This window comes from Oncorhynchus clarkii, chromosome 9 (genome assembly GCF_045791955.1).
Source record: "Oncorhynchus clarkii lewisi isolate Uvic-CL-2024 chromosome 9, UVic_Ocla_1.0, whole genome shotgun sequence".
Lineage (NCBI taxonomy): Eukaryota > Metazoa > Chordata > Actinopteri > Salmoniformes > Salmonidae > Oncorhynchus > Oncorhynchus clarkii.
Window position 1 is genome coordinate 54,327,104 of NC_092155.1, and position 26,152 is coordinate 54,353,255.

Here is a 26,152-nt window from a genome sequence, read left to right on the forward strand (position 1 = left end):
CACAATGGCCAACTCTTAGCAGATCCTTGCTTAGAGGACTAGTGAGTACTAGTGAGTACGGATATAACGGAAAGTAAGGTTTGCACGTATGTAAGCAGTGTGTGTAAACAATGCCTTCAGAAAGTATTCATACCCCTTGATTTAGTCCACATTTTGTTGTGTTATAGCCTGAATTAAAAATGGATTACATAAAAAACATTTTTCACCCATTTACAGACAGTACCCCATAATGACAAAGTCAAAACATATTTTTAGAGATTTTATCAAATTTATTGAAAATAAAATACAGAAATATCTAATTGACGTAAGTATTCACACCCCTGAGCCAATACATGTTAGAATCACCTTTGGCAGTGACTACAGCTATGAGTCTTTCTGGGTAAGTCTCTAAGAGCTTTGCACACCTGGATTGTACAATATTTTGCACATTATTCTTTAAAAAAAAATTCTGTCAAGTTGGTTGTTGATCATTGCTAGATAGCTATTTTCAAGTCTTGCCATAAGTCAAAACTGGAACTAGGCCACTCAGGAACATTCAATGTCATCTTGGTACACAAACTCCATTTGGCCTTTTGTTTTGGTTATTGTCCTGCTAAAAGGTGAATTTGTCTCCCAGTGTCTGTTGGAAGGCAGATGGAATTCCTCTAGGATCCTGCCTGTGCTTAGCTCTATTTAGTTTATTTTCATCCTGAAAAACTCCATAGTCCTTGCCGATGACAGGCATACCCATACCATGATTCAGCCTTCACTGTGCTTGAAGGTATGACACTCAGTGATGTGTTGTGTTGGATTTGCCCCAAGCATAACACTCAGGACATAAAGTTCAATAGTTTGCCACATTTTTAACAGTTTTACTTTTGTGCCTTATTGCAAACAGGATGCATGTTTTGGAATATTTGTAATTCTGAACAGGCATCCTTTTTTCACTCTGTCATTTAGGTTAGTATTGTGGAGTAACTTCAATGTGTTGATCCATCCTCAGTTTTCTCCTATCACAGTCATTTAACTCTGTTACTGTTTTAAAGTCACCATTGTCCAAACAGTGAATTCCCTGAGTGGTTTCCTTCCCCTCTGGCAACTGATTTAGGAAGGACGCCTGTATCTTTGAAGGGACTGGATGTATTGATACACCATCCCAAAGTGTAATTCATTACTTATTTGTGAACATGGTCCCTAGCTGTGTGTTGCCGCTTTCCATGTTGTCTGTTGTCTGTAGCTTGTGAGGTGTGGAAACACTTTGTTGCTTTTATGAATTTTGTCTTGCTGCTTTTTGTTTTATGTTGCTCTGTCTGTATGCTACGTCTTGCTTGTCCTATGTTGCTCTGTATGCTATGTCTTGCTTGTCCTATGTTGCTATGTCTTGCTTGTTCTATGCTGCTATTGTCTATATTGTAATTGTTTTTAATAACCTGCCCAGGGACTGCGGTTGAAAATTAGCCGGCTGGCTAAAACCGGCACTTTTACTGAAACGTTGATTAATGTGCACTGTCCCTGTAAAAATAAAAATAAACTCAAACTCAAACTTCAGAATGCTCAAAGGGATATTCAATTTCTGCTTTCTTTATTTTTACCAATATACCAATAGGTGCCCTTCTTTGTGAGGTGTTGGTTCAGAGAAGAAGAGAGAGAACGAAGGATAAAGAGGGGCCTAGGTGGAGAAGAAGAGAGGGAGATAGAAGAGTGTGGCCTTGTAGCTGGAGAGGTGGAATCCTTATAATGTGAACAGTGACAAAAACACTTCTGCACAGAGCTGGAGGTTTGTGAGCACTTGTGTTGTGGTACATTTTAATTTTGCAGTCTTTCCACCAGATTGTATGACAGAACGTTGGAGTAAGAGCTTGGCTCAAATGTTTAAAAATGTAATCGAGTTAATCAAAGGATCACAAATCAGAAAATCACAAATTCAGATTTTAAGTAATAATTTAATTTAAGATATTTTATGTAAAAAGCATTACCAGAATACTGACAGCTTGATTTTGTCTAAAGTAACGCTTAGCAAAATCAGGTAAATTGATAAAGCACATTTTCTTTAACCTCAATGTTAACTTGTTTTGACATTGCATTTTTAGCTGTATAGATTATGTATTTTTTGATGTTTTTGTGCATTTTGAATGCTTTCAGACAATGCAATAATCACTTAAAAAAAAAAATTGTGCACAAAAATGTGCTCGAATTAACTGATTAACTCTGACAGCCCTAATTCAAAATCATCTTTTTGTGGAAAAGAATCTGTCAACATTCGTTCTTAAAGCAAACACATTCACACATTTTCAAATTCCTTAAAATCCCTTTTAGGCCTGTGTAATTAAATGTAACACAAATCAATGGACCGCTAACATTACAGAAGCTACAAATAGCTAGCTAGGAGGAAATGGAAGGCTCGCTATCACCTATCAATAAGCTAGCTAGCGGTTAACATGCGACCATTAGATACAAATTTCATAAAAAGTAACCTTCTAAAATACATGTACACATTTAAATACACTCAATATGAGCCCTAGTTGGTAAAAATACAAAAGTGAGCATGTGAATGGAAAAATCTCCCTCGTTTTTCAGTAGGTCAAAATAATTAAATTATACATCAAAATGACCAAATAAACATGTTATCTCTGGATTTAAAAAAAAAAGTTACCAAACCTACAAACCAGAAAAGATTTTAAAAAATAAAGAGACACGGAGAGCTAGCTTCTCTGTTCTTTTTCTGTGCTTCTTCCAATTGTCAAGGAGCAACGCGTTCGAAGAAGAGAGGCGCATCCCAGCAGCAGTAACACTCCGAATGACTCTCCCTAGTGTAGCGCTAAGTATACATATATATCAAAAGCAACATTATGGATTACTACAATAATAATGGAGTGGATGGCTCAGAAATAACAAATCACTCATTTTAATGCACTTCAATTATTCTACTCGGGTAGGCTAAGTAACCTTTTTACAGAATGGCATTACAGAATTTGAGGAAACATTGCTACTGCAACATGTTAACACCACCTTTTCAAATGAGGAGAATAACACTATTTCACCCCTACATGTTAACTTGCAATTTTCACATGTGGAGTTTTCTTACATGGAAAACTGCAAATGTGATTGTCACGTGATTGTTTTTCACATGTGAACTTGCAATTCAACATGAGAAAGTGAGATTTACACATGTGGAAGTTTCTTACATGTACAACAGCAAATGGCTTTTCACATGTTAATGTTTTTCAAATGTGAACATGCAATTCACATGTGAGGTGAAGACGCTATTCTCCTCATGTTGAAATGTGATGTTTGTATGTCAACTCTACATTTAATAAATGTGTATCTTTTTTATATGTAATTTTTTTGTAAGGGATGTCCTGCATTTGGCTAGTCATTTTACTAAGAAGCAACCATAAAACAGTAACAGTGTGCATAGCATCTGCCCTTGGCTTGGAATTCCTCTGTTACCCTTTGGACCAGTATCTCACCATCACCCTGAGAACAGACAGGAAACTGTAAAATAAAAACTATCAGTACTTCACAAACAGACCTGGTAAAAAAGCTTGCAGGATGAGCAATGTGCAGGATCCAGACACCATTAGCAGGGTGATCTAGTGATGCAGGAACAGAAGGGTCAGAGCGTGCCAGGAAGACTGTGCATTTTTGGCAAATAAGAACTTCAACATGGCCCAGTGATGGGAAACCCCTCTGACTTCCCCTTCCTGACTTATTTCTACTTTTATTTATGGCTGGTGTCCAAGTCAAATCTGTCAGAACATGGCATGCTACATAAACCTAAAATGTCTCAATCTCACCAAAGAAAGGGGAATAACTGGCAAGTAGTGAAGGAGAGAACTGTCTTTACTAATGAAATGGGATTTCCATTGTGATGCCAGAAGCACTGGGGCCAAAGTTTTAATGGTAAATAACAGCGGGAGCGCTACTATGTGCCAAAGTGTCAAGAGACTGTATAAAACCCAATTACAAATGGTGCTCAGTTGTATAAACTTCAAGTGTTCAGAATTCAACAAAATAGATCTCTCCTCTCACGTAATGCTGTTTCTCTGTGTTTCCATGTTGTCACACTGTGAGGGTTGTCATATGGGACTCGTCATCCATCTGTCTGCGTCTTCCACCTCCCTTACTCTTTCACTTCCCTTCCTCCCTTATTCCCATAGCCTTGTCCACTGCCAAAAATGGTCAACTAACCACTCTTTGCAGCTTTACCCAATCGCTTTCAATGAAACTGTACTCCAAAGACACATGAATCTCAGAGGAGCTTACTACTCTTTATAGGGAATGTGCAAATAAGAGAACAAAGACAACCACGTATGGTTTCATAACCTATGCTTATTGAGAGGATAGAAATGTGTTGACATGAACGTGTGTGAGATTTAAAACATTTCCTTTCCTCTGGTCCCCCGGTAACAACATGTTATGTGAATAGCATACAGCCGGGCCACTTACCTGATCCATCAGTTAAAACCTGCATGCCATGGACACACACACACACACACACACACACACACACACACACACACACACACACACACACACACACACACACACACACACACACACACACACACACACACACACACACACACACATATATACGATACACACATACCACTGCAAAGTTATTCCAGGTGGGTATTTCTAACCAATGTACTGCTTATTGGACAGTTGAAAGAGCAGGACTCCCATCTGAAGACATAAACAGTAAACTATACAGTGGGGTCAGTGACCAGACTGAGGGGGGCAGAAGGGGTTGCGTGTAAGGGCAAGTTTAGTGTGTGGGAAACACGATTCAAAACAGCCACTCAATACTGTAGGTCAAACACAACATACTATTCTGTTTGGAAATGGTCAACTACTTATCTTTCATAGAACAGCGCCTATCTTTCACAGGTTTGTATAGACTCAGTGTTTAGTTACTAGGTGTGTGATGGGGTGTTCTGTTACAATGGAACAATAGAAATAAGCTTAGGTCATGTGATGTGTCACCGAGGTCTCCAGACATCAGACCTTTGTCCCTTCTCTTAATTCCCACTAATTCCCACTCCTCCTCACCTCTCTCTCTCGCTCTTTCTCTCTCGGTCTCTCTCTCATAAGCACGCTGCTTTTCATTCTCAAACAGACACCATCTTAATATCACATTCTCCAAATCTCCTGAGGCACTATAGGCTGATGCAATTCACTCAAAAATTATATTTCCCATGGAATCTATTTCGCCAACTTGAACAGTTGATGCTGAAGTCCATGAGCTTGACCCCATTATTGTGTCCCATGTTCTTATAGTCTCACAATAATCTAAACATGCACGTAGCCCACTGGGCAAAAACTGTTTGAATCAACGTTGTTTCCACGTCACTTCAACAACAACAAAATGCAATGTGATGTGATGACTTTAAATCAACAAGGAAAATTGATTGGATTTGCAAAACGTCATCAACGTAAGAGAATTTAGCCTTTTTTCCTCCCAACTTTTAACCAAAATCCAATGACATGTAGAAATGTTGATTTCATGTTGAATTCATGTTAGTTGATAACTCAGCGAAATGTACATAAAAAGTAGACGTTGAACTGATGATGTCTGTGTCCAGTGGAAGGCCAACAAATGAAATAGACAATAGCCTACATGTAGGCCTATCCAGGGGTGGACTGGAACCAGAAAACATCCTTGGCATTTCTAATACACCTGACCATTTCTTCCCCTTTGAGGCCCCCACACCAGCAAATTTTTATCCTTGAGAACCCCCGCATCAGCCCATTTTATTCCTTGAGGCCCCCATTATTCACCAGATCATTATTATTTTGCGCAAAAAAACCCAAGTCAGACAGGCCCACTTGTCTAAAAATGGACCAGCCCATCTGGCATTTTCCCCAAAATACCACAAAACCATTCCACCCCTGGACCTATGATCTTGAAAAGGCACTCTCATTCCAAGGATTTTAGTGCTGAAAGTCAGTGGCCCTCAGATAAGGCTCCATAATTAACTGCATTTCTTAGTTTTAATTGTCTAGATAATTATACATCTCCATTAGTTAATTTCAAAGCTGAAAGTTTAAATTCTTCCTTATATTGTTTTACATTTTAAAGACTCTCTTCACTTTTTGCAAGATTGTCTAGTTTGCCATAAAATGTAAAGATATGAGAAAATGGGCACCTTTCCAGAGCAATGACGTTTGGCCAGAGCTCTTACGCCTATTGCTATTCGAAGTGTCTTGAAAGACGGTTAAGAAATAAGGGAGTGAACACTGGAGGGGAGGGGGGGTCAGAGCGAAGAACCGACTAGAATGCTCGCGCTTTTTTACTTGCGCGCACTAACTCACGGAGGCTACCAGAGCAACCAACAGACAACATTTGATCTGTGGGAAATATTACAAGAATGTAATGTTCCAGAAAAGCGGAAACAAAACGGCAAAGTCTCGGTGAAAGTGAGAATTTGGGATATGAAGTTTCAAGCCGCAATTTATAGCCTAAGTATCCTGAATGGAAGGCTCATTACCATTTCAGTTGGAGCGACGGTTCAGGAAATGAACACATTTTTGGAGGAAACCCTATTGATATCATCATAATTCTTTCTACCGAAATTGATCACAATAAACACTTGAGATGAAGAATCGGATTTTGTTTACTTGCATACTGGTTGGAATGTTCCTGCGGAAATCCTGTGGTCAAAACTCAGCAACTGAAGAAGGTGAGCATTGCAGGTGGTGGCCGATGGTCTAGTGGTGGGGTGACTGAGAGACTAGGGAGGAGAAGTCAGAGTATCTCCAACTGGTGTTATTATATTAAAGGCACAATACTTGTATCATCTGTCATATAATTTCTACAACTTTGACAGTAATATACACTGAGTATACAAAGCATTAAGAACACCTGCTCTTTCCAATGACATAGACTGACCAGGTGAAAGCTATGATCCAAGCTATGATCCCTTATTCATGTCACTTGTTAAATCCACTTCAGTCAGTGTAGATGAAGGGGAGGAGACAGGTTAAATAAGGATTTTTAAGCCTTTTCTGACATGTGTGCCATTCAGAGGGTGAATGGGAAAGACAAAATATTTTAAGTGCTGTTGGGTTTTTCACGCTCAACAGTTTCCAGTGTGTATCAAGAATGGTCCACCACCCAAAGGACATCCAGCTAACTAGACACAACTGTGGGAAGCATTGAAGTCAACATGGGTCATCATCCCTATAGAATGCTTTTGAAACCTTGTAGAGTCCATGCCCCGATGAATTGAGGCTGTTCCGTTGGCCAATATAAGGAAGGCATTCCTAATGTTGGTATACTCAGTGTATGTTGATATCTGTTCCTGACTTTAACACTATGTGAAATTATTGTGCTTATTATTACATGCGATGTAAATTAAAACAAATGATTGATTATAACACCATTACTAATTACTGAATGCTTGTTACAACCATGCATGTGGTAGTTAGAGCTCATAACATATACTGTAATGGTGAAAACTAAACTTGCTGGTGAGTCAGTTCCATCTGTCAGTGGTCTGTCTTTATGACTCAGTGTAAGTATACAGTGGACAGACAGAACATTAGACTTCTCACACAGACTTCCATCTATAGAGAATAGACAGGCTTTGACTAACATAGCTTAATTACTTTCTATGCGTCTCACTCAAACATAGAAATCAGTTGCGGTCAGTGCCGTTGTTGCATGTTGGAAGACTGTCATTCATGTTCCATTCAACCCAGTTCAATGTAACATCGATAGGTTTAGGCTACTACATGATCCTCAAGTTTTCCCTATATCCATCATGAGGTTGCTACAACCTAGCCTATGAATAAAAGTTTACAACGTAGGTGCACACAGGTTGAGAGAAAAACAGACAGTGACACATGGCCAGACAGTGACACATTCAATACTGCCTTACACACTCTTGCCTGTATCTAGCTTATCTAGGGTGTAATCATTAGTCCAACAGTTGCAAATGAGAGTTTCTATTAGACAAATTCAGCTATTTTTTTAATCTCCGTTTCATTTGCATCCGTTTAAGAAACGTTTTTCAACAGAATCGGCAGAATGAATACACCCCTAATCACTTTCATAGTAGCCACAATGTATTCATTCTAGCCTCTATGCACTCTCCTCCTCTCACATTTTCCCTTTGTTTGTGGACTTCAATGAACAATACATCAGCTGTATGTGACCAGGTTAAAAAAACTTTCCAAGCCAAACCATGTCATAACCGCAACACACAGCCTACATCATTGTCTCCATATTAGCTAAAGTAACTTCCTAGTCAACATAGCTAATATAACTAATGTGTTAGTAAACCCGCTACAATCATGCAGTAATGCTACAGTGTATAGTCAGTAAGTATTTAGACCGGCAGGCCCTGGTGACAATACATTAATAAAACGAAAAGCTTACCTTGACTTGGAAGACTTTCAGTGTTGTGTTGGATAGTCATAGCCAGCTAGCAAACATAGCATCCCTCTGTTTGAGGTGTTTGAGTAACTAAACTAGCCAGCTGCATTTGCTAGCTAAGTAAGTTAAACTGAAAATGAAATAAAAAAGATCTCTCTTTCTCTCTCTCTCTTGCTTCGCCTTCATTTTTGAAGAAATTAATTTGTTGTAAACTGTTCAACTATTATCTTTCTCTCTCTTTGAGTCAACTACTCACCATATTTTATGCACTACAGTGCTAGCTAGCTGTAGCTTATGCTTTCAGTACTAGATTAATTCTGTGATCCTTTGATTGGGTGGACAACATGTCAGTGCATGCTGTAAGAGCTCTGATAGGTTGGAGGACGTCCTCCGGTGTCATAATTACATTGTAAGTCTATGGAAGGGGGTGAGAACCAAGAGCCTCCAAGGTTTTATATTGAAGTCAATGTACCAAGAGGAGAATGGAAGCTAGCTGTCCTCCGGCTACACCATGGTGCTACCCTACAGAGTGCTGTTGAGGCTACTGTGTTTTAATCAATTATTTGGTCATGTGAATATATTTAGTATAGTTTTATCTAAAAAATATAACTTTTTCAATGTTATACCATTTTTATTTTTATTAAATTCACTGAGGAGGATGGTCCTCCCCTTCCTCCTCTCAAGAGCCTCCACTAATATAAATGCTTTTAATACTAAAGACTGGCAGAGAATCACAGATGATCCAGGTTTGATCCCCTGTGATGATGTATTTTGATCTTACTTATAGCCTACTGATGGTGATATAACCACATGATGTTTTAGAACCAAGAAGAGCTGTGGAGGAGGCCTTTTCTAACACATCTGAGCTGTGTGTGTGTGTGCGCGCACATGCAATAATACATGCATACGTGTGTGTGTGTATGTATGTGTGTGTGTGTGTGCATGTGTGAAGCAGGTCTAAAGAGTTATTGTCAGTTACTCCCATGCCCATGAAGGCTCTGTGGTTTCATAATTTACATTCAGTGTGTAACCACTAATATACGGTATTTGTCAAGCTTGTTCAGGTTGTACTGTAAACCTAACACCGCAATAAAGCTAATACTAATGTACAAGACAGTTCAGACCCAAACAGTTGGTTTACAGTAAACATAGAGACCAGAGAGACACAGACAGAACTACAGTTTACTGGGGCTTAACATTAGAGGCCATATGTGCAGTGTAACTGCAGCCCCTCCCTCTTAGAGAGCTGGAGTACAAAGTCCAGATGTGTGTGTGTGCATGCGTGCGTGTGTGCATGCTTGAGTGTACACTCTTCTTTCAACACTACACTCTTATCAGTACAGTGACCACACATCGAGTGTCAAATTGAAGCGTTAAGAAATTCATTGCTAAGGGCCCAAAGAAAATAATGATATTCCAAAGCACTCAACGCTAGAAAATGAACATGGCACGTCTCTCTCACTATCCCTCACTCCCTCTCTCTCTCGCTCTCTCGCTCTCTCGCTCTCTCGCTCTCTCGCTCTCTCGCTCTCTTTCTCTCTCTGTATATGGGTATACGTCTACTACCAAACATTCCTCTTCTTCTCACAAATGGAACTGCCAATACACACCTCCCCCTTAACATTTCTCTCTCTATCCCCACCTCCAACCTACCCTCCTCCTTATAACACCAATATAAGGAGTTCCTACAGTTCTCCCCCTCTCCCCCTCACCCCTTCTTACTCACTCTCTCTCTTTAATGAGAAGCACTGTTCCGTGCTACTGTTATGAAATATGGAACATTTGTAAAATGTTGCCTAGTCTAAATGTTATGACAGCATTTTCATCCATCCCTCATCTGGCCACCACTCCTCTGATCTAGCTCACTTCTTCATCCCTTATTTTAGGTTGGCCTGTTTGTTTTGATCTGGTCTTATTGCTGTAATTACTTGTTTTCCACTCATTTCCTTTCTACAGACAGTTCACACCTCTCCACACATTTTTTCTCTTTTCATTTTGTTTCAGTTTCTCCCGCTTTCAGACTTATGGCATTTTCTATAAAGGTTTTAATGACTGTGGGATAGTGTTGTTCCAAAGAGGTGGATGGTGAGGGGGAGATGATTCTTTGTGTGTGTGTGTGTGTGTGTGTGTGTGTGTGTGTGTGTGTGTGTGCGTGCGTGCGTGCGTGCGTGCGTGCGTGCGTGCCAGTGTGTGCACACTCACATACTGAACAGAAGGAGGACCACAGGAAAAAGTCAGGGGAGGGAGAAGGAATCAGAGAGAGAGTGAGAAAAGAGAGAGAAAGTTGAAAATAGTAGTGGGTTTTCCCACAGATGCTCCACACAGTCTCAGTGAGTTCTGGGATTGTACTTATCCTTGTAAATGTTTGGCTGGCTATCATTGATAATTAGTTTGCTTCTCTACGGTAAGTTTGTGGGTAAACAAATAACTATACCACATTGTTTCCCTGTTTCCCACATACACTAATTGTAGTGTATCTCACACATCTACTATAAGCACTATGCTTATAGAAAGTTCCCCATCGTGAAGACCCACAGTGGTGTAAATATTGCTTAACTCTGGGAGTATTTAATTCTCAACAGTATGCTGTGACTTATTCAGTTATTCATTTTCACATAATATTAGCATTATATTCTATAGCTATAGCCTATAGATATGAATCTATATTCTATATACCCTATATCTGTAAAAATCTAGTGTCCACCATCTGTAACGCTCTCCTTTCCTTTTCTCTCCTCTCAGTGTTGAACTGCTGTGAGGGCGACATCCTCTTCCTATTGGACTCCTCAGGCAGCGTCTCATCCTATGAGTACTCCCGCATGCTGGGCTTCCTGTCCGAGCTCCTCCTCCCCTTCTCATTGGGCGAGGACCAGGTGAGGGTGGGGCTACTGCAGGTGGGCACCCAACCCCGCCTCGAGTTTGGCTTTGACGCCCACAATACCCAATCTGGCCTCCAGGAGGCACTGGGGAACACCAAGGCTCTGAGGGGCGACACCAATACAGAGGAGGCCCTCAGGATGGCCAAGGACTGGGTGCTGAAGCCTGGAGGGGCCAGGGGGGCCAGGGCAGAGCTACCCAGGGTTTTAGTGTGGCTGACGGACGGGGTGAAGCCGGGTGATGTGATTGGACCAATGGAGGAGCTGAGAGATGAGGGCGTAGCCGTTCTGGTGATCTCCACGGGCCACGGGAACTACCAGGTGCTGCGGCAGGTGGTCACCCCACCTGTGGAGTCACACCTGTACTTTGTGGACATCGACGATATGAGTATCATCACCGAGGACCTGAGGGATGCCATTATTGGTGAGTGTGTGTGTCCAATTTGATTCCTCAATTGACAGCAATTGACATGGACCTGACCCCTTCTTTTGAGCTCTACTCTAGACTTTGCTACTGTACAAGTGCATTTCTCCATTCTACTCCTTTATCACATACCCACTCCTAGAGACTGTGAGACACAGAGGGATGCAGAGACAGTGTATGTTAGATGGTAATGAGAGAGGGGGGGCTATTAATAAAGAAATGATCCTACCGTGCCCCTCTATGGTGCCAGAGATATATAGAGGGTATTTCTCTGGTCAGATAGAGTAGCAGTCATATGGACGCAATCACTTCCAGTAAACATATGTAGCTCTAAGACAGGATGCATACTGTAGTGATGGGCAGACGCATAGTGTAAATACAGGTTCTTTACGACACAGAAGGAGAAATCCATGGTCCCTCTAGCGAGTGCCTGAAGTTCCTATCCTCTGACACTGAAACCTTTCTTGGGTTTGCTATTTGTTACAGAAGTATCTTCAGAACTGGGTTGTCTATTTCGAGGGGTTTTATGGCATACATTGTGAATGCATTGGGGAACCCACAGTCTGTGTGTCTGTCTGAGCTTCTTTCTTTCATCCTTCTCTCTTTTTTGCCATCTTGTTCTGGTTATCCAAGGATGAATGCTTGTGAGATAAAGGAATCCGCACACTGTGATAATATGGTCGTAAAGGTGGTTAGGCAAGAGGAGGCTGGTGAAGGGAGGGTGGCTCAAGTAATAGCTGGAATGGAATGAATGGAACGGTATACCGCCATCGTCCCAATATAACGTTCCATTCATTCAATTTCAGCCATTACAATGAGCATGTCCTTCAATTTAAAGTGGAGTTTTATATTTCACCAGTGTTTCAGTCCTCCGGTCTCGTTCTGTCTCTCCTCTAACAGAGATCCTCTGGGCTGAACGGCTCCAGGTGCGAGATGTGTCCACAGACAGCGCTGTGCTGCAGTGGCGACCGGTTCTGGCCGGATTGAACGGTTATTATGACATCCGGTTTGGACCGGCTCCCAGTGGGGGAGTGGTTGGAGGAGGAGCAGGGGGGCCTGGTACCAGCCCCAGTACCAGCGGTGGCCAGTACCAGAGACTCACCCGGCCAGGGGACTCTAGCACGGCCAGGCTGACGGGACTAAAGCCAGACACCACCTACACAGCCACACTGACTCCTGAGTCCAACCTGCAGGTGCTCAACCCCCTCTCCGTCACCTTCACCACTAAGCCAGGTAAGAGGTGGCATGTTTACATTTGACATTTACAACATTTACATTGTTAATTGTAACAATGTTGGCTCAGTTGGTTGGGATGTTATATCTTTGGGGTAGTGTCCAGCATGGGCACACTGTATACCGAATATTCTGAAGTCACATTCGACAAAAGCACCTGGTAAATCACCAGATAATATATATTTTAATATTATATTATTACATATAACTTATCGTCTCCTCAGAGGTGTTGAGCCCAGCCGTTGTGACGGTGTCGGACTCAGAGGCCAATAGTGTGAGGGTGAGCTGGGGTCCTCTGCAGCCAGAGTCTGTCCAGAGCTTCCAGGTGGAGTACTCAGCGCTCCCGGGGGGGAAGCTCCACATGACTACTGTGGGCCGGGGGCAGAACTCCACCATGCTGACCAACCTCCAGCCAGACACCCAGTACTTGGTCACCGTGAGCGCCCGTCACTCCTATGGCCAGGAGAGGGCCATGTCTGTCAAAGTGTGCACTGAGGAGGGTAAGGAGCATATAGCATTAAGGATATGTTCTTAGGCACAGATGCGGTATGAGATTAGCCTCAAAGTCTTTAAACTGAAGCAATAAAATGGGAAAATGCTAAATGTACTATTACCCTTCACATACCACTGTACAGATGCAGCACGTCAGCCTTTTTCTCTCTCTCTCAATTTAATTTCAATTGCTTTATTGGCATGACATAACAATGTATATATTGCCAAAGTGTACTTTGGAAAATCAATCCCATCCCTACCTCTCTCCCTTCTCAGTGAGGCCGGATCTTGCAGACCTGCGGCTGACCACGGTGGGCAGTGACTCTGTGCAGGTGGACTGGAAAGCCAGCATGGACGGCCTCAGGGGCTACTGGCTCACCTGGGAGGGACAGGACGGCCACGGCTCTACCACCGCCCAGCGCTCCTCCTTCTACCTGCCCCCCAACTTACTGTCCACACGTCTGACACACCTGCCCCCCGCCACCAGAGTGTGTGTGTGGCCTGTATACCGGACGACACGCGGGAAGGGCCTCTGCTGCACGGCCCAGTTTCATTCAGGTGAGAGAACGGGCCGCCGCCATTTTGAATGAGGATGTGAACCCTTCAGCACTGTTGGTTGGGGTCAGTTAATATCAGTTGTGTTCAGTTGGTCAATTGGAGCAAACATGGATATTTTAAAGACATGTTCAATTGGATCCTAGAATTGGCGCTTTTGAATCCATCCAAGCCAACTCTTTGTTTGGATGAAGAGGTAGCCTTTTTATTGCCCATATTACAACATTGATTCACTGGTAGTATGTCGCTAGGACTCCTGAGAATTGTTTTAACAACTCCAAAATAGTTCCTGCTAGACAGGATGTTCCTATAAAAAAATGTATGAGCCTAATAGTAAAGGCATGTAATTTAACTGTCAAAATACATTTTGATTACCTTTTAATTTGGCATGAACTTTACCAGTCATGATGTTTTCATCTTATTGTCAAACAAATTACTTCAAAAAGTAGGGTACATGCATATGTTCGTCCACTCGTCTAAAATACATTCAGCAACCCAACCGTGCACTGTGCACTCGCGCCATTTGATGAATGGAAAGAGACATCTGTTAGAAAGTTGGTTGCAATTTCAGTTTAGTCCACCAGAAAAGACAGAACAAATAATACAACTATTGTGATTAAATGCAAATATACTAACTCATTGATTTAAAAAAAAACATTTAAAAAATGTTTTAAAAAAGGTATAATCTTTGTAAATTATATCATAAACATAATTTATAATTGCCAATGCAAATGAATTACTTTAAAATCATACAATGTGATTTTCTGGATTTTTGTTTTAGATTCCGTCTCTCACAGTTGAAGTGTACCTATGATAAAAATGACAGGCCTCTACATGCTTTGTAAGTAGGAAAACCTGCAAAATCGGCAGTGTATCAAATACTTGTTCTCCCCACTGTACACATGGTTAGCAGATGTTAATGCGAGTGTAGCGAAATGCTTGTGCTTCTAGTTCCGACAATGCAGTAATAACCAACAAGTAATCTAGCTAACAATTCCAAAACTACTACCTTATACACACAAGTGTAAAGGGATAAAGAATATGTACATAAAGATATATGAATGAGTGATGGTACAGAACGGCATAGGCAAGATGCAGTAGATGGTATCGAGTACAGTATATGAGATGAGTAATGTAGGGTATGTAAACAAAGTGGCATAGTTTGAAGTGGCTAGTGATACATGTATTACATAAAGATGCAGTAGATGATATAGAGTACAGTATATGAGATGAGGGGTATGTAAACATTATATTAAGTAGCATTGTTTAAAGTGGCTAGTGATATATTTTTACATCAATTTCCATCAATTTCCATTATTAAAGTGGCTGGAGTTGAGTCAGTGTGTTGACAGGAGCCACTCAATGTTAGTGGTGGCTGTTTAACAGTCTGATGGCCTTGAGATAGAAGCTGTTTTTCAGTCTCTCGGTCCCTGCTTTGATGCACCTGTACTGACCTCGCCTTCTGGATGATAGCGGGGTGAACAGGCAGTGGCTCGGGTGGTTGTTGTCCTTGATGATCTTTATGGCCTTCCTATGAGATTGGGTGTTGTAGGTGTCCTGAAGGGAAGGTAGTTTGTCCCCGGTGATGCGTTGTGCAGACCTCATTACCCTCTGGAGAGCCTTACGGTTGTGGGCGGAGCAGTTGCCGTACCAGGCAGTGATACAGCCCGACAGGATTGTGCATCTGTAGAAGTTTGTGAGTGCTTTTGGTGACAAGCCGAATTTCTTCAGCCTCCTGAGGTTGAAGAGGCGCTGTTGCGCCTTCTTCACGACGCTGTCTGTGTGGGTGGACCAATTCAGTTTGTCCGTGATGTGTACGCCGAGGAACTTAAAACTTACTACCCTCTCCACTACTGTCCTGTCGATGTGGATAGGGGGGTGCTCCCTCTGCTGTTTCCTGAAGTCCACAATCATCTCTTTTGTTTTGTTGACGTTGAGTATGAGGTTATTTTCCTGACACCACACTCCGAGGGCCCTCACCTTCTCCCTGTAGGCCGCCTCGTCGTTGTTGGTAATCAAGCCTACCACTGTAGTGTCGTCCGCAAACTTGATGATTGAGTTGGAGGCGTGCATGGCCACGCAGTCGTGGGTGAACAGGGAGTACAGGAGAGGGCTCAGAATGCACCCTTGTGGGGCCCCAGTGTTGAAGATCAGCGGGGTGGAGATGTTGTTACCTACCTTCACCACCTGGGGGCGGCCCGTCAGGAAGTCCAGTACCAAGTTGCACAGGTCGGGGTCGAGACCCAGGGTCTCGAGCTTGATGACGAGATTGGAGGGTACTATGGTGTTAAATGCTGAGCTGTAGTCGATGAACAGCATTCTCACATAGGTATTCATTCCTCTTGTCCAGATGGGTTAGGGCAGTGTGGTTGCGATTGCGTCGTCTGTGGACCTATTGGGGCGGTAAGCAAATTGGAGTGGGTCTAGGGTGTCAGGTAGGGTGGAGGTGATATGGTCCTTCACTAGTCTCTCAAAGCACTTCATGATGACGTAAGTGAGTGCTACGGGGCGGTAGTCATTTAGCTCAGTTACCTTAGCTTTCTTGGGAACAGGAACAATGGTGGCCCTCTTGAAGCATGTGGGAACAGCAGACTGGGATAAGCGTTGATTGAATATGTCCGTAAACACACCAGCCAGCTGGTCTGCGCATGCTCTGAGGACGCGGCTGGGGATGCCGTCTGGGCCTGCAGCCTTGCGAGGGTTAACACGTTTGAATGTTTTACTCACGTCGGCTGCAGTGAAGGAGAGTCCGCAGCTTTTGGTTGCGGGCCGTGTCAGTGGCACTGTATTGTCCTCAAAGCGGGCAAAAATGTTATTTAGTCTGTCTGGGAGCAAGACATTCTGGTCCGCGACAGGGCTGGTTTTCCTTTTGTAGTCTGTGATTGACTGTAGACCCTGCCACATACCTCTTGTGTCTGAGCCGTTGAATTGCAACTCTACTTTGTCTCTATACTGACGCTCAGCTTGTTTGATTGCCTTGCGGAGGGAATAGCTGCACTGTTTGTATTCGGTCATGTTTCCGGTCACCTTGCCCTGGTTAAAATCAGTGGTTCGCGCTTTCAGTTTCACGCGAATGCTGCCATCAATCCACGTTTTCTGGTTTGGGAATGTTTTAATCGTTCTATGGGTACGACATCGTCAATGCACTTTCTAATGAACTCGCTCACCGAATCAGCGTATTCATCAATGTTGTTGTTTAACGCAATGCGGAACATATGCCAGTCCACGTGATCAAAGCAATCTTGAAGCATGGAATCAGATTGGTCGGACCAGCATTGAACAGACCTGAGCGCGGGAGCTTCTTGTTTTTGTTTCTGTCTGTAGGCTGGAAGCAACAAAATGGAGTCATGGTCAGCTTTTCCGAAAGGAGGGCGGGGGAGGGCCTTATTTGCGTCGCGGAAGTGATATAGCAATGATCCAGGGTTTTACCAGCCCTGGTTGCGCAATCGATATACTGATACAATTTAGGGAGTCTTGTTTTCAGATTAGCCTTGTTAAAATCGCCAGCTACAATGAATGCAGCCTCAGGATATGTGGTTTCCAGTTTGCATAGAGTCAAATAAAGTTCGTTCAGGGCCATCGATGTGTCTGGTTGGGAGGGAATATATACGGCTGTGATTATAATCGAAGAGAATTCCCTTGGTAGATAATGCGGTCGACATTTGATTGTGAGGAATTCTAAGTCAGTTGAACAGAAGGACTTGAGTTCCTGTATGTTGTTATGATCACACCACGTCTCGATAATCATAAGGCATACCCCCCCGCCCCTCTTCTTACCAGAAAGATGGTTGTTTCTGTCAGCGCGATGCGTGAAGAAACCAGCTGGCTGCACCGACTCCGTTAGCGTCTCTCAAGTGAGCCATGTTTCCGTGAAGCAAAGAACGTTACAGTCTCTGATGTCTTTCTGGAATGCTACCCTTGCTCGGAATTCATCAACCTTGTTGTCAAGAGACTGGACATTGGCGAGTAGTATGCTAGGGAGCGGTGCGCGATGTGCCCGTCTCCAGAGCCTGACCAGAAGACTGCTTCGTTTGCCTCTTTTACGACGTCGTTGTTTTGAGTCGTCAGCTGGGATCCAATCCATTGTCCTGGGTGGAAGGCAGAACACAGGATCCGCTTCGGGAAAGTCATATTCCTGGTCGTAATGATGGTGAGTTGACGTTGCTCTTATATTCAGTAGTTCCTCCCGACTGTATATAATGAAACCTAAGATTACCTGGGCTACCAATGTAATAATAACAATAACACGTAAAAAACTAAATACTGCATAGTTTCCTAGGAACTTGAAGCGAGGCGGCCATCTCTGTCGGCGCTGGAAGTCGATCCGAGATTCAAGTTGAGTTCAGGTGCATCCTGTTTCCATTGATCATCCTTGAGATGATTCTACAACTTCATTGGAGACCTCCTGTGGTAAATTCATTTGATTGGACATGATTTATAAAGGCACACAACTGTCTATAAAAAGGTCCCACAGTTGACAGTTGACAGACTCTTTCTAGAGCTGGCTGCCAGGCCAAACTGAGCAATCGGGGGAGAAGGTTTTTGGTCCGGGAGGTGACCAAGGACCCGATGGTCACTCTGACAGAGCTCTAGAGTTCCTCTGTGCAGATGGGAGAACCTTGCAGAAGGACAACCATCTCTGCAGCACTTCACCAATCAGGCCTTTATGGTAGTGGCCAGATGTAAGCCACTCCTCAGTAAAAGGCACATGACAGCCCACTTGGAGTTTGCCAAAAAGCACTTAAAGGACTCTCAGACCATGAGAAATAAGATTCTCTGGTCCAATGAAACCAAGATTGAACTCTTTGGCCTGAATGCCAGGAGTTCATGCTTCACGTTGGAGGAGACCTGGCACCACCCCAACGTGAAGCATGATGGTGGTAGCATCATCATCATGCTGTGGGGATGTTTTTCAGCGGCAGGGACTGGGAGACTAGTCAGGATCGAGGCAAAGATTAACGGAGCAAAGTACAGAGATCCTTCATGAAAACCTGCTCCAGAGCACTCAGGACCTCAGACTGGGGCGATGGTTCACCTTCCAACAGGACAACAACCCTAAGCACACAGCCAAGACAACGCAGGAGTGGCTTTGCGACAAGTCTCTGAATGTCCTTGAGTGGCCCACCCAGAGCCCGAACTTGAACCCGATCGAACATCTCTGGAGAAACCTGAAAATAGCGGGGCAGCAACGCTCCCCATCCAACCTTACAGAGCTTGAGAGGATCTGCAGATAAAAATGTGAGAAACTCCCCAAATACAGGTGTGCCAAGCTTGTTGCGTCATACCGAAGAAGACTGTAGGCTGTAGTCGCTGCCAAAGGTGCTTCAACAAAGTACTGAGTAAAGGGTCTGAATACTTATGTAAATGTGATATTTCCGTTTATTTATTATTTATAAAATTGCAAACCTTTCTAAAAGCCTGTTTTTGCTTTGTAATTAAGGCGAGATTGTGTGTTGATTGATGAGGGGGGAAAACGATGTAATCCATTTTAGAATAAGGCTGTAACGTAACAAAATGTGGAAAAAGTCAAGGGGTCTGAATACTTTCCGAAGGCACAGTATATATATATATATATATATATATATATATATATATATTTACAAAAAATATATGGGGGATTGGAAATGATGCAGACAATTATATTGATGGAAGCTACAATATATCTGCAATATTAAAGCTGATCTGCCCCCTAAACAAAACAAAAACACAAAAAAAGTATAATTACGTTCGGCGTCTTGCTGAAGAAAGGACCTTTTTTTTGTAGAAAGAAAAGTTGGGACACCTGAAAAGGGGCTGAGATAGGGGACTGTCCTGGGATGACAAATGCAGCCACATGGGAAAAAAATGTTTAAACCATGAGACAGAGGTAGGGGTGTGTGTTTAATTTGGAATAAGCTTTCATTTTAATATTTACCACTGTACCAGTACAAATTGCATTTGAAACAAATAGGAGAATGGTTAAATAAGTATTATTTAGAGACCCCCCCCCTCCAAGTTTGACTTTGTTGCATCTAGTTCATGTCTCGTTCTAGGGGTCTAAGACCCCAACTGGGCCCTCCGTAATTAGCACTCTGCCAATAGATTCTGTCTGACCCCAAAGTAACCACACCAAAAGGTAGTTGTGGTTATGGCTACTGGGGTTTCCATGGCAACTAACTAACAGTGTTCATTACAGTTTGATATGGTATGCCTCTTGGCTTGCTACTGGGAAGGACTGGTGTGAGGTTTTAATGTGCGTCTGTTTCCTTCTGCCTTTCAGATGCATCGGCTTGGGGCCACAGATCATAACATTGCTGAGTTTAACAGGCACTGTACTATGGCAAGGATGGAGGGAAGAAGGAGAAGAACAGATAGAAGAACAATACATCTGAACTTGCGTCCCTCTCTCAGTTCATTCTATCCTCTCTGGACATCATCCACAATACACGAGGCCTTTGGCTTACAAAGCACTTGTGTTTAATAGATACTGATACAATACATATAGGCTTACTATACTATAAAACTGTTGCTCTATTAGTCAGCACCCTAACTGAACTGTGGGTTGCTGCTATCTTCTGCAATGCAGACATCTTCTGCAATGCAGATTTTCACATATTGCCTAAAACCTGTAATCATACTTAAAACATTTGTTTGTTTGACTGTTTGTTTTTGATATGATCTTAAGATAGAGGTTGGCCAAGCATAGCAGTCTAGATCAAGCTAATTCTGGTTTGCGGTATCATACAAGATGTAGTTTTAATCAAAAAGATTAACGTACAGTAACACATTTTTCTAGTGCACAGAGAGCAACTATGCAATATACTTTCAATGTTTCCCAAGGCACCCACCCGTAATATTTTGGAACATTGAATAAATAAGTGCTCAAACTCAGCTTAGACTTGAATTGAAGGGCAAGTGAACACAGAACCCTTAATAACAGAGAGGAACTCCTTTTGAACTAAATACAAATCCCAAACAGATTCTCTATGTGGCTACACTGATAAAACTACAGATAGATGTTCTACTCGTGAGATGTTGCAGATGTGCTTTTGATAAAGGATGGTCACACTGATATTTTCCAGGATTGTTTTGACTCATCACCACCAACACTTATACATGGAGGTATTGGCAAACTGTTACATTGGATGATGCTGTATTCAGTCATACAGGTTGGCCATTGAACCAGGGGGCATACAGTGGGTATCATAAGTATTCATACCCCTTGACTTTTTCCACATTTTGTCGTGTTACAAAGTGGGTTTAATTGTCTTTTTTTTGTCAACAATCTACTCAAAATAATATGTTATTGTGGAAGAAAAATTCAAACATTTGTAAAAAAAAATACAGTAATATATCTTGATTGGATAAATATTCAACCCCCTGAGTCAGTACATGTTAGAAGCACCTTTGGCAGCAATTACAACTGTGAGTCTTTCTGGGTAAATCTCTAAGAACTTTGCATACCTGGATTGTACAATATTTGCACATTATTCTTCTTAAAATTCTTCAATTTGCAAGTCTTGCCATAGATTTTCAAGACGATTTAAGTCAAAACTGTAACGAGGCCACACAGTAACATTCAATGTAATCTTGGTAAGCAACTCCAGTGTATATTTTGGCCTTGTGTTTTAGGTTTTTGTCCTGTGAAAGTTGAATTTGTCTCCCAGTGTCTGTTGGAATGCAGACTGAACTAGGTTTTTGATAGAGGAATTCAATTCCTATATGTTTAATACCCAATTAAATTAATACACTCAGCCCATTTCTAAGGATTTGTAAGAAACTTATTTGCATAAAATGGGCGGAGACCAGTCTCAAAATCAAGCACTAGCGTTTATTCTCGAGAGTACTGAACATGATACAATTTACAACAGTTAATAAACTGAAAATGACGTCATTAGGTTTCGAACTGTCCCGTCTCTCCTCCACTCCGGTACAATGGCAGTATAGTTCTCAAGCCTTCCTACATCGTCTCTCACCAATTTAGATAATTTATGACCAAGCCAAGGTCTTCCTGTGTAGATAAGCATTCTAGCCAGTCTGACCATAAATTCATTTGTTTCTACCAAGGAACAGACAGTCATTGTTCTAATTCTTGATTATAATTACACACATTATTTTCAGTACTAGGATTAAAAGAAAATTCATACATCTATACAGTAACATAATAGTATTCTGATTAGTCAGTCCTGATTGAAATGTATACATAATTAGCCATTATTGATTTAAAAAAATCCCTTAACATATCCACCCAATGATTAAATATTATACATCCAATCACACATCCAGTTTTATTAAAATATTAAAAAGCATACATCTATTTTTATTAGAAATATATCTTGTTATCAAAAATACCTTCTAATATAAACCAATACTTGCATTCACCCTGACTGTTTTTAGGCCTACATCAGAATCATAACTCTTCTTATCAGGATTTTCGTTACAATCTTCATCGAAACAAGATACAACCTAACATCTCTAAATATCAAAATGGTCTAATCAAGACTTATGTTCCTCGCATATGAAGAATCCGGATTCATTCATCTATTTAGGTTTGAGGCATGTATTCATCATTCCACTGGTCAGATCTTGGAATCAGTCCGTACCGCACCATCTGTTTTCTCATTGATTTCTCCAGAGTCCTGGAAATGAGACCTCATACACAGGGAATTAGACAATAGCTACACAAAACTAAAACAGTCACACAGGTGAAGGTAGCCCATAACACAGTGATCATAAAATTGTTCCATTTTCCAAACATACTATCAAACCAATTAGTCAGAGAAGTATCCACCCCAGAGTTTTCTGCCAACTCGTGAGCCAGGGTGGTCAAACCAGCTAAGGCTTTGGTCACTGATTCGTCCGGAGCTGTGCCATCGGGGAACAAACCACCTCCACCCACTCTCACCCTTTCCAGACAACAAACATATCCAATACTATCCTATGTAAATTCTATTGTTAAAAGATCCAGACGGAGCACTCTCTCTCTCTCTTCTACCTGGCTCTAGGTCTTTGTGTTTGATAAGGGGAAAGGCATGCCTAACTGCACTAGTTGCACAACTACCGGTCCAATCGGTAGGCAGGTTAGGCCCCAGTCTCACACCTCCACAAACCACCAGACATCCGTTCTAGGCCTTTTATCTTACTAAAGTCCTCAGACCCAGTCAGGTCCCTCATTGTCTTGTCAGCTGTAACATTCTCTGTCCTATTGCATGTTCTTACTTCCCCTATGTCCCATCCGTTTGTGATGTAGCGAGCCATACATTAATAATGTCCTCCTGTAACTATGAAAGGGGGAAGCCTGGATGCGATGGACACATCGAAGGGAAGGGAAACCTAAAATAATGCAGATCAATGCAACTGTCATCGTCTGGCTTCTCCGGCCTTCAAGAACAGCTTTACCATACAGGCCATTCCCCTGGGTGAATTAATTCCATCAAATGGAAAGGGGATGGCAGTCAGCTGAGGTTTGGCTGTGGCGCAGGCATAACATTCTTCTTTAGCTACTGATCTGGCTGTATAGTGGATCCAAAGGTTAGAATCCCCATAACCAGTTTCTACCTCAATCACTTCCTTCAGATCTTTCGTCTTCACTATCTTCACCGGCCCTTGGCTCTGGACTACTCTGCTGTCAGTGTCTGTTGTGTCAGATGCTCTGCTTGTATTCCTGCTGACGATAGAGTTACCACCTGGCCTAACCTCCTCTACCCGGAACCGTACTAGGGTGTCGACTGAAAACTGGTCAAATCCAACATACCATAACCCTAGATCCTCTTTCATTACTTTTTTAAGGATAAGGCGTATCTCCAGATTACAGTCAAAAACTCTCACCTTCACTATACTCCACCTCCTTCCATACTGGGTGAGTGAATTCATATAGTCCTTTCTCTCCGTATGAGCTATGACCTGTGTCCACGACCAACATGGGGACCTGCACCGATATATACCATAATGGCTCAGAGTAGTAGACTGCCATGTAGTTAGAGACCCCATTTTGTCTACATAAAACTCCATTGAGACATCCTTCCCAACCTCTACTCTAACTTCCTGTCTACCCAGATCTAGGGATCTCTTATGCTTGTTTGTAACAAAATCCTCATCGTCTAAACCATGGGTCAAATTACCACTCTCCGCATACTCAGGTGGGACGTGGTGTGTCAGGAATATGGCTCCCACGATAAGACAGCAATCCGGTGAAGCCCCACCCTTTTCCCTGAAAACATATCAGCAGCAAGAGGCCAAGACACACTTTCACTTCTATGAACGCTCACAGCAGGGAAAGGTCGGGTAAAAGGGAAGTCTTCAGTAGGAGTGTAACCCCCGTATCCTGTTGATTACGGTTCTGCTCCTACCCCTATGATTGTTCGTCAGTGTCAGTGTGTCCTACTCTCTTACAATGTGTGATATGCACCCAGCTATCCTCCTCGCGTAGGCAGTCACCAGGAGTACTTGGTATGGCCCCACCCACTGTGCTGCTTCCTGTCTATTCTCCTCTGGGACTGGATTGAGTGAATCACCTTATCCTGTAGTTCACCTGTAGTGCATAAATCTTGGACATACAGGTTTGGTTAACAAACAGTTTCTCATACGTTCTATCTGATTATATCTTTAACTTCTATGCCTACTTGTTAGCTAAAAAATATTATTAGTTTATTATCCAATAGGCCACAAAGTGTCCTATCCTAGACCCCAACTTACCCATCCCCCTTTTGATACCTGAATCCAATGTGCCATTTGTTTATTTCTGTGTTTACGTGACTAATGCTACTACTTTTTGGAAAATGTGTTGTATATGTGTTGTATCTACCTTATCTACTCTAAATAATGACTTAGGTAAGATTAGTAAATTATCCTTATGTTCTGACATTTTCATGTATGTCCAATTCTCCCTTTGGCGTCCATTCATATCTATCCTGTACCAATTCTCTGTCAAGTGTCTTATTTACTTTAAGAGGTATCTGTGTTCATTTCCTCTCTGCTCTGTAACAACTATGTGTTGCTTCCAAATTTTACGTAACTAAATGTCTCACTGTTTGGCTTTATCTAAACTCATGGATTTTTTTAGAAAAACATGTCTATGGTGTCAATTTCTAAAGTCCTTATATAGGTTAATTAAGGTTCTCAATCCTATCCATAATCCTGAATCACCACAGATGTCATATATCCCTGTCAAACTTTAATACTATTTAAATACAAATATTCTAATGGTTAAATAAAGCCAAAACGAATGCTAACCATATCTTATCTCTTTCCTGTGTTAATGAAATCTCTCTATATAAAAATAACATAGGTTAACCTTAAAAATCAGTCACATCAATAATTTAATATATGTTGCATTGTTTGAGATACCTTATCTACCGTAATTTACCATTCCTAAGAACTGCAACTTATTTATTTTCATAAATAATTTTAATGCTTATAAAATCGCCTTTTCTATCATGTATTTTCCTGCCCTATTGGGTTAAAACGGTGTCCTGTCCAAACCTCAAAGGACCATCCTCCCCCATTTATTATCGATGATTAATATGATTTCTGTTCCCGTTGCAGTACTATAAACTCCATTATAATTAATTTACCTTAAAAACGAGTATCACTCATGACCACAAATTCATTATTCAAATGGCTCCCCCCTGTGGCTGATCAGACCAACTGGGAGAGCCATGAAAACTGGTCAAAGGTTACACCGCTCCTTTACATTCGTGTTCCACGCCATATTATACATATTAAAGAACCCTTTATCTTAAAAAAATAATAATTCACTTGTCTAATTAAAACTCAGAAAATAAAAGCAGAAAAAGTTCTGCTTTAAATTCTATCGAAAAAGTAAAACCAACCGAACTTCCCAACTTTCTATACCCCAAAATCTAAACGTACCATGTTCTTTGCTAAATGTATATCGTATGTCAGTCGATTCATAAAAAATATAACATCCTGATGGCACTAAACTTTATCGTATCTCTCTGTTATTCCTTAGAATTCATCCGGTTTAGGTAACTTTCTCTTCTATGATACATTTATTTAAATACGACTCCCGTCTCAATATATTATTCCAGCAGATCATTTTGGGCAACACAACATATTACATCGAAATTGCCTCGCCATTATTCTCTCAATTCAACCTAAACAACCTTGTAAAAAGTTCACTAGCGACCGTATTTTTCCAGGGAAAACATACAAATGGTTGAATTACAATCTAAAATCATTTTTGTCTATCGGTGCCAAGGCAGAGATACG

The 26,152-nt window shown here is 41.8% G+C and overlaps 1 protein-coding gene across 1 annotated transcript; it reads left to right on the forward strand.

Moving 5' to 3' along the window:
• The first annotated feature begins 5,909 nt into the window (after positions 1 to 5,909).
• On the forward strand, positions 5,910 to 21,680 carry LOC139416561 (von Willebrand factor A domain containing 1). The gene is made up of 6 exons (XM_071165324.1): positions 5,910 to 6,665; positions 11,105 to 11,662; positions 12,563 to 12,895; positions 13,120 to 13,395; positions 13,664 to 13,945; positions 20,202 to 21,680. The coding sequence occupies exons 1-6, from the start codon at positions 6,581 to 6,583 to the stop codon at positions 20,228 to 20,230; spliced, it is 1,563 nt and encodes a 520-aa protein (XP_071021425.1). The 5' UTR covers positions 5,910 to 6,580; the 3' UTR covers positions 20,231 to 21,680.
• Positions 21,681 to 26,152: the final 4,472 nt, after the last annotated feature.